This window comes from Anabrus simplex, chromosome 12 (assembly GCF_040414725.1).
Source record: "Anabrus simplex isolate iqAnaSimp1 chromosome 12, ASM4041472v1, whole genome shotgun sequence".
Lineage (NCBI taxonomy): Eukaryota > Metazoa > Arthropoda > Insecta > Orthoptera > Tettigoniidae > Anabrus > Anabrus simplex.
Genome location: NC_090276.1, coordinates 41970543 through 41987204, shown reverse-complemented (window position 1 = coordinate 41987204; position 16662 = coordinate 41970543). Strand labels below are relative to the sequence as shown.

At 38.1% G+C, this 16662-nt stretch overlaps 1 protein-coding gene across 1 annotated transcript in view; it reads left to right on the top strand.

The window, feature by feature from the left end:
* Pnn (desmosome associated protein-like protein pinnin) overlaps positions 1 to 16662 on the top strand; it is a 105098-nt gene that overhangs the window by 60055 nt on the left and 28381 nt on the right. The window contains exon 8 of the mRNA XM_067156112.2: positions 9870 to 10008. Coding sequence (XP_067012213.2) covers positions 9870 to 10008 — 139 coding nt within the window. The remainder of the gene's footprint in view (positions 1 to 9869; positions 10009 to 16662) is intronic.

Here is a 16662-nt window from a genome sequence, read left to right as displayed (position 1 = left end):
CATGAGTAAATATGGTATTATTATTATTATTATTATTATTATTATTATTATTATTATTATTATTATTATTATTATTATTATTATTATTATTATTATTATTGAAAATGAAATCCACAGCCTGTTTCCAGTCATTTCACCGGGTCAGGAGTGGAATGAATGAGTTGAGCCCCCTTCTAGCGGCGAGGACGAGAATTGTGCCGGCTGCCGAAGCCTGTCGCACTCCTCTGGGGCAATGATTAATAAATGATTAATGAAATGAAATGATATTGGAGAGTGTTGCTGGAATGAAAGATGACAGGGAAACCGGAGTACATACAATTTACAAAATATACATTTAATGTTAACCTAGTCAATACTTACAGTACCACATTTTGTGGTTAAATATTTATAAATGGTAGAAAGGTTGTGAACATGTTTCGCCCTTCTTAATGGACATCATCGGCACAGTGGATAACCTTAAAACAAATAATTACAACTAAGAACGTTTACAATTATTGGTCATATAAAATTGGAATGAGATGTTGTTATGTTAAAAGTTATTTTCGTTATCAAAATTAGAAAGTTTGACGTGAATGTTACAAACACGAGTTAAAACTATAGTAGTACATTTTTACAATATTGTCTAATAATTATATATTGGCATTCGTCTGGAATTGAAATGGATCCTCTTCTTTTAATTTTTGGTGAAAGTCAATGTTATTGCCACATTCACCACCAAGCAGATTTGAAGAAAAAGATATGTAAAAAACATATGTTCTTATTGTAGAAATTAGGTCAGGAATGAACAGTTGGTGTTATTTCTTGAGTTAAATTGGTTAAAACACTTTCAGGTGAGAATACATTGAAATCTCTCTCAGAGATTAATGAGTCAGACTAACGCTAATAACAGAACAAGATAGACACTCCACGGCATTCGATTCTAACCATTGAGATTTACACAACAATCTGGAAGACTGTTATAGCGTTAACCATTCCAACTTGTACATCGGATAAATTTTCAAATTTTCACCATCCCATCTCTAGATCCTCTCTCATTTCTCCACATTATTTTACTTTATTTTATCACTATGTCTTTTACTGTTGTAATTTGGCTAGGCTGATGATGGTCCACAGTGGACCGAAACTAGTACCTATTAATATCATTGTAATGTTTTTGTAAAACATCAAATGATTTTTAGTATTGAGAAGGTGGAATATTAAAATTTTGTATTTACTTTAAGCAAGGAAAGGTTGACGTAAACATGAGAGTACCCACCTGTTGTAGGAACATGAGCTCTCCCTCCAGTGCAAAGACGTAACCCTTTGCCGGCAGAAACAATTTGTGTCTACTCAGACCGAATATAGCAAATTAAAACTCATCCAAACATATCTAACACTGTTGTAGCTATAAACATGCATTTATTCATAAATGAATTACCGTGAATATTCAATGTACCCCGTTGCAAATCAAAATTTTTCATGGCATGATAGTGAAAACCAGAACAATAAATGTTTTAGTTAATTAAATGTTTATTAAATTTATTGAATAGGTGGAAATCAAAGTTTTATTGTTCTCCTTTTAACAGATTTCCAATACGGAAAAAATGAGGGTAGTCTCTTGCAATGATGTTAGTGTATGAACAGTGTAAGAGTCATTCAACCAAAAACAATCCCTTATGTCAGAATGTGATGGAAGTTATCACTCTTTGATTCTACGTCTTCTAGTTGGAAGTGTTGCCTGTTCTTTACGTTTGTTTCCCTGCGTTACTATATCTTGGTGAAATATGTTGAAAGTTTTGGTATCGAAAAGTAGTGATGTGAAAATATAGGGTAAAATTGGTCACTTATATATTGGAATGGTACTCAAAGGTCCTGGGTTTAAATTACTCGCGTCAGTCTATTCATCAACGGTTTCATTCTCTGGAGCACTTAAGTCACTCTTGCACTCAGAAAACTCACCAGTTGAATTTCCATCTTCGGACTCTTCGTACGAAAAATCATTGTCATCTTTATCCATGGAGTTCAGAATTGATACGATCTCATGCTCACTGACTGTCTTCTTATTCAATATATTGCAAAATAACACTATAAACTGCAAAAAGCCGGGCTCAAAAACTTGCGATACATGCATACACGATGCTTTTCATTGCTTGTAATAAACCTTCTGCCTGTACTGATCTCACGATGCAGAATTTTTCGAGGAAGTCTGGCATCTTTCATGCGCTGGACATGTCCAATCCATCCGAGTTGGTGACCAATGATGGTGGCCTCTGTAGCATTCATCTTTGCCTTTTCTAGAACTGTTGTGTTTGGAATGTAATTATCCCATCTGATGTTGATAATAAATCTGAGCTTCTGTTGATGGATGCGTTCTAGTTTCTTCATATCACGGCAATGTAGAGTCCAGGTTTCACATCCATAGACCAGGGTGGAGATGACATCTGCTCTATACACCACCAGTTTTGTACATATAGGGTCTCTCTTATACACCCAGACTGAGCGCACGGTGTTTATACTCTGTGCTGTGGCAGATGCTCATCTCAACTTACGTCGCGCGCGGTCGCCCTGTTTTAAGCGTGTACACAATCTGAGTATACAAGTGCTGAGTGAAACCAAGTGGAAGGGACAAGAGTCAAAAGAACTCAGAGAAGGTTACCATCTATATTGGTTGGGAGGAAGTTCAGCTAAGAATGGAGTGAGTGTTAGAATGGACCATTCAATGAAACAGCATGTAATAGACATAAACTTCAAATCAGACATAATTATCCGTCAATCTAAAATTAAACCCTACCCCGAACATTAGCATCATTCAGTGCTGTGCCCCGCAAGTAGATTGTGATAGTTCAGACAAAGACCTATTTGAAGAATCCTTGGAAGAGCAAGTTCGAGGTAAAGGAACCATTGTTATTGGTGACATGAATGTCCAAGTAGGGTCTGATAGGCAAGGTTATGAGAGCATCATGGACACACATGGATGGGGATCAAGGAACACTGAGGGAAGCAGACTCCTAGATTTCTGTCCGAGAAATAACATAGTTATTTGTAATACCTGTTACCACAAACAGAAAAGTCACAAAATCACCAGATATGGATGGAATGGGCAACAGGAATCCATCATTGATTATATTATGGTAGATAAACATATACAAGAAATGTTGCTGGATGTGAAAGTGATCCCAAGTGTGTCTCTTGACAGTGATCATAGGCTCCTTGTTAGTTGTTTCAGGTTTAAGAAATTGAAGGATAAAAGAACCATCCAGGACAAGAAATTAGAGGTATGGAAATTGAAGGATAAAGAGAAGGCCACAGAATAGCAAGGAAAAATCCAGCAGCGAATACCATAAACATACACTGGAACAGTTGAAGAAGAATGGAAAAATTTCAAGGAATGCTTGGTCAAGACAACAGAGGAGACGTGTGGAAGAACAAATGGCAAAAGGAAATGGAAAGAGACACCGTAATGGAATGATAAAACAAGAGACACAGTCCTTAAAAAGAACAATGCCTACAGAAAATATTTCAAAAGTCGAACAGATAAGAACAAAGAACTCTAGATATAAGTTGGCAAAACAAGAATCAAAGCAGGTTTTCAGAAGAGAAAGAGAAAAATGGTTGAATGAATGGAGTGATAAACTAAATGAAGATGTAGATGGCAACAGAAAAATGTTGGATGGAATGGTTATGAATTGGAGGAGGGACAAAGAACAGACTAATTATCTGACTAGTGATAGTGGGTATCTCATTACAGATGACCGAGAGATCAAAGAAGAATGGAAGAATTCTTTTGATAAGCTGTTAAATGTGAATATCACAAACATTCCATTAGATAGATTAGTTAATGATGAAAGGATGGAAGACATTTTAACACATCTGACATGGAATGATATAGAATACATATGGAAATACATCAAAACAGGAAAATCTCCAGGCATTGATGAAGTGTGTGGTGAAATGATCAGGTCTATGGATGATGCAGGAAAGCAGTGGATGTATAGACTTTTTCATAAGATATGGAAGGATGGGCAGATACCAGCAGATTAAAAAAAAAAAAGGTATCATCATTTCACTCTTTAAGAAAGGTGACAGGAAGAAATGTTCCAATTACAGAGGAATTACATTAACGTCCCAAGTGGGAAAGCTGTATGAAAGGATTTTAGAAAGGAAAATAAGACCATTGATAGAATTAAAGTTATCAGAGGAACAATACGGATTCCGGAAAGACAGATCAACAGTTGATCTAATATTTGGACTGCGTCAGCTATGAACATAAGGTCCTTTGGCCGGTCTTCCTAGATATCAAAAGGCCTTTGATGCTGTAAGCAGGGACAGAGTCTGGGAAGTGCTGAGAAACAGTAGAATCAATAATGATATAAAACGAATTGAGAATTTATATGAAGAAATCAGTTAGTCGTGTCAAAACACCGTTAGGAATGAGGGAACCCTTTAGAATAACTATGGGCCTAAGACGAGGTGGAGTTCTGTCACTTCTTCTCTTCATTACTGTGATGAATGAGATTCAACAAGTATGCCAAAACATTTGTGACAACAAAATGAAAGTCATGCTATTTGCTGATGACATCTGTATTTGGGGAGATTCCAAGGAGGAACTTCAGGATCAGATCAATGCATGGACAGTAACAGCTAAAGGGTACGGCCTAAGATTCAGTCAGGAAAGCAGTGAAGTGTTGGTTATGCAGAGAAATGGTCAACCTGAAGGTTACATTGAAATAGAGGGTAAACAACTCAAGATGTCAAATTCAAATATCTAGGAAGCATGATATCAGCAACAGGCTCCATTGAAGAGGAACTTACCAGCAGGATTCGAGCTGGAGGAACATTCTGTAGAGTTGTCCGAGACATAATATGGAACCCAAAAGTACCATTGAAATGCAAGCGAGCAATTTATCTGATGATGTAGATGTTGATTCCCATAGGGAACCTGAAATATTTGTCCTGAATGAGTAAATTTATAATACCAATATAATGGTCCGTTATTGGACATTATAAATTTTCCAGCTGCTCATTCTTGGTTGTCTGCGTTTCGCCCTCGTCTTGGGTGGTGTGCTAAGTCCCAACTGACGAGCCTAACTTAACACACAAGGGCGAAACGCAGGCAACCAAGAATGAGCAGCTGGAAAATTTATAATGTCCAATAACGGACCATTATATTGGTATTACAATTTATCTGACTTATTACATACCAATTTTGACATATGGGAGTGAGACCTGGGACCATAAGGAAAAAGGATGAAGCAAGGATTCAGGCAGATGAAATGAGATTCGTCCGAGTGATGGTTGGCAAAACAAGACGAGATAAAATTCGTAATGGGAACATCAGGGACAAGGCTCTGGTTGGCAGAATGCAGGATAACATAACTCTGCGTAGACTCAAATGGTATGGTCACATGCGAAGAATGGATGCTGATCACATACCCAGAAAAATGTACGATCTGCAGTTAAAATATTCAAGACCAAGAGGGCGGCCAAGAATTTGATATACAGACATGATGAAGGACTTTATAAACACCATTAGGATTTTCTGCACACAAATAGCGAGAGTTATGACTGTTCACAAGACCAGGCCTCATCTGAAAAGAACACAAGCTGTGGGTCGAATAAACTATCAGTGATGCAAGATACCACTCACAATATCTCACTCTTGTGGCTGATCAATAGGTTTTAAACAATGGGCCCATGTAAACCTGTACGGTTTGATGTGTAACAGCTTTGTTGCTCTGTGTGCAGAAGGAATCGAAACCCCTACTTCTTATGATAATTTTGTGAGTGATTTATTCGGTTACCATTGTTGGTGCGCGCGCATTTATTTACAACTGCGTGAATCTGTGCTCATGACGGTGGCACTTTACCAGGAAATTGTTGTAAGTGCATTGCGTACCCGTGGAACCAACTTGTACTTATAATAACTTTTACATAATTATGAAAATACGGTGTTGCAGTGATAACTGTCTCACCATATTAACAGCTTTGATTCAGACTGGCTGTTGATGCTAGGTTGAACACGTGCACGCTCCTTGCAAGGTCACAAGACTACGCGTGTGCCTCCCGTACAGCTGCTTAGGTCTGGGAAAGAGAGACCGTGTATTCTTAGATCTTTATTCAGGAAGACCCGGTATGTAAGATATCCAAAAGCTATATGGGCAGCATGTATTCTGTTCTCCACGTCCTTCTCGATTGAGCAGTTACTAGAGAGAATACCTCCTAGATAGAGGAAGTGATCTACTTGTTCTAGAAGCATACTGGAGATAGAAATACTAAAGTCTGGAAAGGCAGTTCCAGGAGCTGGCTCTGTGAGTATCTTTGTTTTAGGAATAATAATAATAATAGAAGAAAGTACATGTAATTCTGAGTGTGTTAAATTTAACTCAAATATCAGGTCCTGGATAGCCAACGCAAATATATTCTTGTTTACCTGTCCCTCCTGAATCTTTGTCGCCTACTACAACCTGTGGGGCAATGAAGCAACAGTTGTTATCACAATTTTTTACCAGTACAAAAGAAAATGAGTGATATAGAGAACAAGAAGAATAAGAATAAGAATAAGAAGCTGGATGAGCCACTTCCACTGTAGTTTATTGCAGATTTCCAGCCTTTTTTTGTAGGGCAGGAGATGAAGATTTTGTAGCTTTTTACAGTATACTGGATTTACCGATTGAGTTGGCTATGCATTTTGGGTCACGTAGCTATTAGCTTGCATTCGGGAGGCGGTGGGTCCGAACACCTCTGTCGCCAGCCCTTAAGATGGTTTTCCATAGCTTCCCATTAACACCAGGCTGTTCCTTAAATAATGTTATGGTCGCTTCCTTCCTAGTCCTTTCCTATTCCATTGTCACCATAAGACCAGTCCTGTGTCGATTCAACATAATAAGAAATAGCACAAAAAATGTACTCGATTAAACCCTGCTTAAGAGGCGCGCGGCTGTGAGCTTGCATCCGGGAGATAGTAGGTTCGAATCCCACTATCGGCAGCCCTGAAGATGGTTTTCCGTGGTTTCCCATTTTCACACCAGGCAAATGCTGGGGCTGTACCTTAATTAAGGCCACGGCCGCTTCCTTCCAACTCCTCGGCCTTCCCTATCCCATCGTCGCCATAAGACCTATCTGTGTCGGTGCGACGTAAAGCCCATAGCAAAAAAAAAAAAAAAACCCTGCTTACATTTTGTCTGATAGGAGGACTATTTCTTTGTCTCTCGTTCCGGCAGCAGTGTGTGACACTTGTTCATCAATATATTTTTAAATATTGGGTTCCAGTGTCTGTTTAACACATTTGTTAAGAAGGAAGCCCTACTTTCCAGTGTTACATGCTCTGTTAAGTCTACCAACAAGACACCTTTATGGTCCCAAACAATGGCAGTCATTGTTTTCATGTTCCTCAGTGTCCGTTCAAACATTTTTGGCTGATTTGGAGAAGACAGATCTTTGGACATCTAGGAGTACAGGGAGCTACCTTGCTGTCTCTGCACATTTATAAATGAAGATTTTAAAGTATTAGTTTTGGGAATTAAAGTTGTTCATTACAAAAATTGTGTGCCAAGCTGGTGAAAGAGACAGTGGGATTGAAGAAAGCGAGGTGGAGATGATGATGCTTGTTGTTTAAAGGGGCCTAACATCTAGGTCATCGGCCCCAATGGCGAGGTGGAGATAGCTATTTATTTACATAGTAAGGTGTGGTTAGGGGCTGCAAGAAGCAGCACATATAGTGACTGTGCCTCCCAAAAGCTGACCTGCAACGTGTATTAGATTACTTTTGTATCCTATTACTCCAACACGTACCTAAACGTACTGCTAGGGTGACTCGCAAAGCTGCTCCATGGTTATCAAATGATATCAAGTCTGCAATGGCTGAACGAGATGCATTACACAGATGTTACAAGCAGACATTATCAACTGAAGATTTTGAAAAGTACTGTGTGCTTAGAAATAAAGTTAAACAAATAATCAGAAACAAAAAAATATGCGTACTTCCAACAATTAGCCAGTAACTTGAACACAAAAAGTACCTGGAAACAACTCAGATTCGTAGGTATTGGTAGGCAAACTGCAAACTCCAATACACATGACATAAATCCAGATGAATTAAATGCCCACTTTACTAGAGAAATAGTTAATACCCACCCTCATATTATACAAACAACAATAAATTCTCTTCAATCTCCTCCATTACCACAATGGCCTTTGTTCAAATTTTGTAAAGTAAATGAAAATGATGTAAGAAGAAAACTAACATCAATCAAATCACAAGCAATTTGAGTGGACGGCATCCTGATTTCCTTCGTCGTTACTGCCACACAAAAGTGAATGACATAAATGCAGCTACTGAAAATATGAACCGAAACTTAGAGCAGGTCAGCTGTTATGCAGCTGAAAATTCTCTCTCCATCAACCCAATGAAAACAAGCTATCATACTAGGGCAGAGAAAACTGCTTGGCTATTTGCACAGTCTACAAATTCCAGTCATTCAACTAAATGGTGTTGCTATTCCATTCTGTAAATCAGTAAAAAGCCTTGGAGTCTCTATAAATGAAACTTTAAACTAGGATGAACATGCCACTAACATATGCAGTAAAGTTCATTCATCACTTCATCCCCTTAAGATTCACCAGACTGTATTACCTCTCAACTTAAAAAAATAAAACTGGTTCAAACATTGATACTTCCAGTTTTTAACTATTGTGATGTTGTGTTGCTGTATGCTACCAGTGAACAAAATAGGAAATTGCAGAGAGCTTTAAACTCCTGCATTAGATTTATTTTTTCATTGAATTTTGCCTCGCATGTATCCCCTTTTTATGCACAACTTTCTTGGTTAAAAATAGAGCAGCAGAGAAATCGCCATGTATCAACCCTTATTATCGACTCTTGACTGAAAATATACCTGAATATCTCTCCAGTAATTTCTGTTTTCTATCTTCCTTTCATGAGCATGACACGCGATCTGGGTCAACAATTGCAATACCTCCACATCACACATCTGCCTTCAGTAATTCTTTCATTTTGTTGTGCGCTAGAATGTGAAATGCTTTACCCCCTGAAATTAGAAATTGTTCCTCATTAATTACCTTCAAAAGACAGTCCAAAGATTTCCTCTTGAATATATAGGCTATATCATGTAGTTATGTGTGAATGTGTGAGTGAATGTCTTGAGTAAATAGTTCCCAAAAGTTTACATAAATTACTGTTATATGAATTCCACCTAGAGTAGTTAATATTGAATTTATTTTGCTCATTTTAGACTTAGGATGTAATCTTTTAGTTTTAGTCTATATTAAGTTATATTATTATTATTATTATTATTATATTATATACAGTGTGTTAAGTTTGAATATTTTGTATTCAGTATCAAGCTGCATAATGTGGTTAAGTGTAAGAGAGGGCCAAGAGCCCTAACTTCGCCACAAATAAAGATATCAATAAATAAATAAATAAATAAATAAATAAATAAATAAATAAATAAATAAATAATTCTACAGTGTAACAGATACACAGGAACATTATACTGGAAAGTAACCATTTGTCCCATCCCTATTTAGAACTATACTTGTACTCATGTTTCTGACACGAGAATAATAATAATAATAATAATAATAATAATAATAATAATGATAATAATTAACAAACGGTACATAGGAAATCCTGAATCAAAGATTAAGCCATGTGTACCTAACCTGTGAAAAAATTACATTTAAGAAAAGAAACCTTATTCTGATTTATTTTCATGAGACTGTCTGAAAACTCCTAAATAATCCACAATAATATATATCTTTAAGGTAGAGTGATATTTATGTTTTAACAACATTCCTGTGCTGTTTTGCTAAGCTATGGCTTAGTTATTTGTTAATTACTGTATATTTACTTTTATTTTTGTTTGCAGCAAGACGAATGGGAGAGCAAGCACAGGCACCTTCTTAACTTCATTCAGACGCGAGCTAAGCCACACATATTTTATCTGCCTAAGATTCATAATATGAAGACTGAGGAACGATTGGTGGCTAGTCAGAAAATCGTGGCAAGTGAGTATCTTAGTGTCATTTTTCTATGGTCATTTGTTGGAAGTTAAGCATAATCCCTTGGTGGATGAGAATCCACATTTGATACATTTTATCAAAGATATTAAGCCTTGTTTATCAACATGTTCAGTGCAGAGCTTTATTGACTCTGATGGTGATTATTGTGTTCAGGGAAACTAAACTTCAGTTAGTCAACATAATGATCTGTGATAAATTAAAGTCAAATATGTAGTGTGAAAAAGCAAGGTGCAAGGCAACAAACATATCCTGAGGTTCCTGTGTAGAAATACAGGGAGAGGCAGCACCTGCACTATGCGGTGGACTTTGTGCGAGTAGATTTCTCGCTATTCTTTGCCAGACTGTAGCCGCACCGAAGAGCGTACAGTTTCATTATGGTAGGCCTAAATTATTAAGGAAGAGTTAATGATGAATGAAGTTGAAAACTAATGTTGATCATATCTTTCATCTACACAACTGTCCGCCTCATAGCGTAAGTGCCGTCCTTGGAGACCCGGGTTTGATTCCTGGTACTGCCAGAATTTAGGAATGACAGGAGCGCTGGTATGTGATTGAAATGGTATATGCAGCTCACCGCCATTGGGGGTGTGCATGAAAAGAGCTGCACCATCTTGGGATGAGGACACGAGTTTACTTTACATCTACGCAGCTCTTAAACATGATGTTCATTGTTCTTGATATAAATGTTGCATCGGCATAACAAATTCCTGAACATTCTCCTCTGAAATTTCACATATTGGCTGTCTGATTTCATTCTCCAGTGTTTCAGAAGTACGTGAATTGTTTTTGTATGTCTGGTTTAACTTAAATGTATTGCCTCCAAGGCATTGCAGCGCCACAGGAACAATGTCAAAATTTGCAAATGGTTCTGTCGTATTATTTCTTCTTTTGGAGAAATGTCTCGACCAGAAATATCTGTTTAATACTATACGTCGCCATACTGGTAGCTAACACAAATGACATTCAACAACAAGTGTAGCAATACAACACTAATAACATAGACTTAGCAAAAACTCCACTCATAAACCAAACATTTGTTCTGTACGCTTACTGCTAACCAAATTTGCTGTGCTACCTGACCATGCAGTCTATCCATACCAGTTGGAACAAAGCAAGCATTTCCCCCAGTCCATCTGTGTGGCAGTATGTGCTTAAATGCCTATAACTTTCTGCGGCCTCTCCCTGTATGAGACCTCAATCCAAGGGCTATAAGGTCATACCTTCGTATGATACAGCCTGTTCTGACATATAGTCTACTTGATAACAGAACAGTGGAGAAAATGAGTAAGCTACAGAGAGTGCTGCTCTACATGGAATAGCTAAGTAACCATCATTCCACCTCCTATGAAAAAAACTTGCTTCCATTGAGACAGTAGCCAAAATATCTGACCTGATCTTTCTCCAGAAATACTTCTCTGTTTGTATACATACTGATCCCTTCTACTGTCTTAGTACCCTTCCAGAAGGGATCTTACAGGTACTGTGCAAAGCTATGGAACTCGCTGTCAGGGCATGCCTAGAACTTGCCTCGACCAGAATTTCAGTTGTACATTAAGAGAAACGTTTTTTGAAGGAACTGTTGCCTGTGTCAGTGAGTGTGCGAGAGAATGAGTGATAGACTGAAAGAGTGAAAGGAAGTAGGCAGTGTTCTCCCTAGAACCTTATTAATCGGCGCACTGCCCTGTTGTTTTTACAGACCGCCCGGCTAATATAACCTAGATATGTGCTAGTTACATAATATTAATATATATTTGAGTCATGGGGTGTACCAAATTAAAATTTAAATACCGTAGAACTGTTTATTTAAGTGATAAATCTTTTCATTATTGTGAACAAAATTGCTTCAACTACATCAGAGTTTAAAAGTTGAACTTGACTATCACAAAGTGTCATGCGCAGGCAGTGTCTGGATTGGCGTGGAATCGCATGCGAGAACTTGATTCCGCATGATTTTACAAACGGAATTTGGCACTCCACAGCAACCGGGTGGTAAGACCCGGTGTTACATGATTTTGAACGAGCAGTAGAACACTAGGAGTTCAAAAGGTTCTGTTCTGTGTTGTTCTTGATAACAACGCTAAAATAGTTCAATTTTGCAGTCTGTCTGATATTATTGTTAATGCCCTGAAGGGAATAAATTGAAATTTCATCATATTCATATGTTACGTAGTATTCCCTACCCGGCTTCTCATTCCTGCAATGCGGTTGATAACATTTCTGGGGAAGAACACAGGTATATGAGCACACAAATGAGTGAATGAATAAAGTAAATTTTCTTGAGATTATCCCAGATATTTCTGAGAACCACCCAGGCTCATTTTGGTTTTGGCCGGGGGTTTAAGGCAGCATGTCCTTGCTGATGAACGTGACTTTTGAGATGAAAATCTCAGTCCAGAATCAACCGGGATTTGAACTTCAGTCTTCCAGGTGGGCAGCCAGGAGCTAAGCCACTTAGCTAATCATGGCCCCCAAATGAGTGAATGAATCGGTGATTGGAATTGATGAGCCAACTGGCTGATTGAGAAAATGAAGGAGTAGTGAGAAATTATAAATACCGGTACATATGCATTTTACTCATTATTTATTTTCTTAATTTTTTTTAGTAAACCATGTAAATATCATAAATAATATCTAATTTTACACATTTGTCTAGGAAGCTTCGTGTATGTATGTGGGGTTCACCTGCCCGAAAACAGCAATACGACCATTCATTAGAAACACTACAGACAGGATCGGCAAGATACTGGATGAATACGACATAAAAACCCTCTATAAACCACACCGGAAGCTAGCCCGTTATCTGCCACCGTAAAAGACAATAGAACTGCAGGCTTCTGGAGTATACCACATTGAATGTAGCTGCGCAGTGTACTATATAGGTGAAACAAAACGCCTGATCTCGACCTGCCTGAAAGAACACATCCGTCACACCAAGAACCAAAACACAGATATTTCAGCTGTAGCCAAGCATTCCTATGAAACAAGACACGGAATATCATTTGACAAGACCAAGATCCTAGCAGCTATCCCTTGGAATCTGGAAAGGAGAATCCGTGAAGCTATCGAAATCAAGAAACACCCAGTCAATATGAATTTAGAAAAAGGATATGAAATCAGCAATTCTTGGATGCCTATCATACATAGATTAAGATATACAGACCACAACATAAACACGCAGGACGAACCTCTAATTACATAACAGCGCGGGCAAGTCCCACTACCTGGCTGTGACACATACTTTCCAGAATTCTCATGAGACAGCCAGGGGGCTTACGTCAGCCAGAATGGGTAGGATATATAAGACCAAGGTCATCAACCACTCTCGTAATGTGATTGCTGCCTGGGACACTAATTACCTCGGATCGAGTAGGGGTATTTCAGTCGCCTTGACAAAGAATACTGCAGTGTATTCGAAACGTGAGCATACTGTACGTAATGTACAGAAAACAACAAGGTTCAACCTGGGGGAAAAAAAAAAAAAAAACTATATAAACCTTCTAGGTCTTGATTAGAACCAAACCTGCAAGGAGCTAGCAAGGGTGCCTTCTACTTATGTTACAGAGTTATAGACCTACTGAAAGTGTCAGATTACCGAGCTCGATAGCTGCAGTTGCTTAAGTGCGGCCAGCATCCAGTATTCGGGAGATAGTAGGTTCTAACCCCATTGTCGGCAGCCCTGAAGATGGTTTTCCGTGGTTTCCCATTCTCACACCAAGCAAATGCTGGGGCTGTACCTTAATTAAGGCCACGGCTGCTTACTTCCCACTTTTAGCCCTTCCCTGTTCCATCGTTGCTGTAAGACCTATCTGTGTCGGTGCGACGTAAAGCAAATAGAGAAAAAAAAAAAGTCAGATTTAATTTTGTTTTGTTGGGTGACGCTGAGCAGCCCACCGGACACCTTTAACGTGACAACAGCAACATGCAATGCTGACATTTTTGACCAGCCTTCAAGAATCGGCTTCTTCTGTTAATATTGAACCTGCATATTTGGGATAATAAGGACAATAAGTCAGACACTTGACTACTAATATCAATTTATTTTAATCAATTGAGCAATTTGGTTCCCATTCTACTCCCTTATTCATAATAAAGCAGTTTAAGAGTACATAGTAAGAGTTATCTTCCTTCTACACAGGCAATGTTTTCCAAACAAATTAATTTTCTTGTTATGAAATATCCCTGTCCAGTAGTTCCTAATTGTAAATTTCAAAACCGTAGCAACAAACACCAGCCAATCACCTGGAAGTTACTTGTCAAACCACCCAAGACCGAACCCAGGCACAAACAGAACCAGCAAAAGTCAGATGGTGGCATTTCAAAGAGGAGGAGGCTGGACATAATAGCATGAGCAATGCAACACTGGTGCCCATTTCTACAGTTGAAGAATGCTGAATGTAAGCGAAAGAGGCTGCTCGTGAAGTTGCACACTCAATCTTTGAATTTATGAAGCCAGTACGAATGATAGATTGACAAAAATATATTGCTTAGGAATAATATCAAAGATGTGATATGCAAGAAGTGTTTATATCATAGCTTCTCAATAACAAAATACACACTTATTGGGTTACCTAGAACATAACCCATAGGGATGCAAATTAATATCTAGACAGCAACAGAAAGTTATGTGAAATTCACAAAATTGACCATTTTTGGCTGTATTGACTAAGCTCATGAAAATAAGTTCACCGGGTTGTTAATGGGTCCAGGCTGTCAATATTCATTATAACCTTGTTAATTTAATCGATCATCTATCGGACATGTTTTGAGAAATGGCCATTCTCTTCATCAGCAATAATAACATCGCAAGCAAAATCTCCTTATTATCTAAGATCCTTTATCTTTTGATTACAGTTAAACATCAATTGCTACAAATCTTAATCTTAAGCACGCTAACTGACTGATAAAAGAAAATCACTGTACCCACCCTCAAAAGGAAGGGAAGATCTTGCAAGTGAATTAATTTCTTCCCAAGCAAACTTTTAAATCGTATTATGAAGATCTTCAAATTAATTCTGTACAAACAAGCTTGTTTCTGCCTCATTGTATGGAGATGTTGAGATTGTCCTTGTTCTCTTGTGTTCTTATGTTTATCCTTGTCTCCCTCTTTCTGTTGCTTCCTTTTCCCACAAGGACCTGTCATTGTTTTTTTAATCCTATTATGTAACCCTATTTATATTCTTATTTTTCTGTATCATTATCATGGTAGTTCCTTAGGCTGAGTTAATTTTGTTGGGTAACTGAAAGTGCACCACTAGAGGTCTGTGAAATGCCAACGATTATGGCAGAAACTGCCAATATTTCTGCCTGCTGTTCAAAAGGTGTGAATCGTGAATTGGACACACTACTACTAATCAACGGCAACTTACAACCATCTAGCTCTGTCCCAGCTTTTTTAATTTTTTTTTTTTTTTTTTCTGTGAAGGATTATTCAAGACATGTTGTCTTAACATATTCTCTCCTCTGTATTCTGGGAGTTTGTACTGAATAAATTACCTCGTGGTCTAGCTCTGTATTATGGTATATGTTGTTCAGAAATTATCACTTCCCTTGACAGGTCCATTGATCTTATTATAAGTGTGATTTTTTTTTTAAATGAAGGGCAGTTTGCCAAAAACCCTAATAAAATAATAACCACTGCATATTATTGGTGTATTTCTTTTTTTAATTCCATCTCTGTGCATTCAGCTACTTTTCCATACCATTTCAATGCTTATTTAAATATTTGTCGTAGTGTGGGACAAGTTTTTGTCTTCATTGTAGAATTCTGCCACCGACAAGGAAAACTGTTTCTGAATCATTGCTTTCACGTCATCTTTGGTGTTAAAATACTTACTGCTGAGGAACTTCTTCAGGTGCAAAAAAGAGGAGGGAGTAACTAGATCCTAGGTCGGGGCTGTATCGAACGGCTGCCAGCCAAAAGACTGGATGATTGCTTGTGTTTGAACAGCAGAATGGGACCTCGAAATGTCATGAAGGATAAGTACTCCAGCAGACAGCAGATCACGGTGTTTATTTCAATTGTAGAATTTAGAATTTTAATCAAGCCATTGGGATTTGTGAAATATTAGTTCACTGAAGAAGAAAATGATATTTTTTCAAAACAAGTACAATATTTTGTAAACGAATAATATTGACAAGGCAGACTTATTGTCCCCTGTTTTTTCAGTGAAGTAAGGTTGTCACTATAAGTAGTCATTATGAACAACTATAGGCTATTAATATGGTCAAGTTCTTAGATTCTTATTCTGGACTGTGCGCCTAAATTTTTTTCAATGTAAGACAATACGAAGCTGCATTGCTCACCGCTCCTGGCAGCATGAAGTCCACCAGCAAAACACTGTGCTTATCCCAAATCACCATTGCTATAATCTTGCTACGCCCTGTGGGTGGGGGTACGCAGACAAAGAATACATCCCCGGTATCCCCTGCTGTCTGTAAGAGGCGACTAAAAGGGACGACCAAGGGGCGATGACAATAGAACCATGAGAATACTTGTGATTAGTAGCATTACGTGCGGAACACCGTGGGTCGATGTTACTTGCAACTAGTACCACCTTGCGAGAAACAACATTGGTTTACGTTACATAGGAGCAGTACCATTATGCGCGAAACACTACGGGTCTGGGCGTTGTTTGTTCG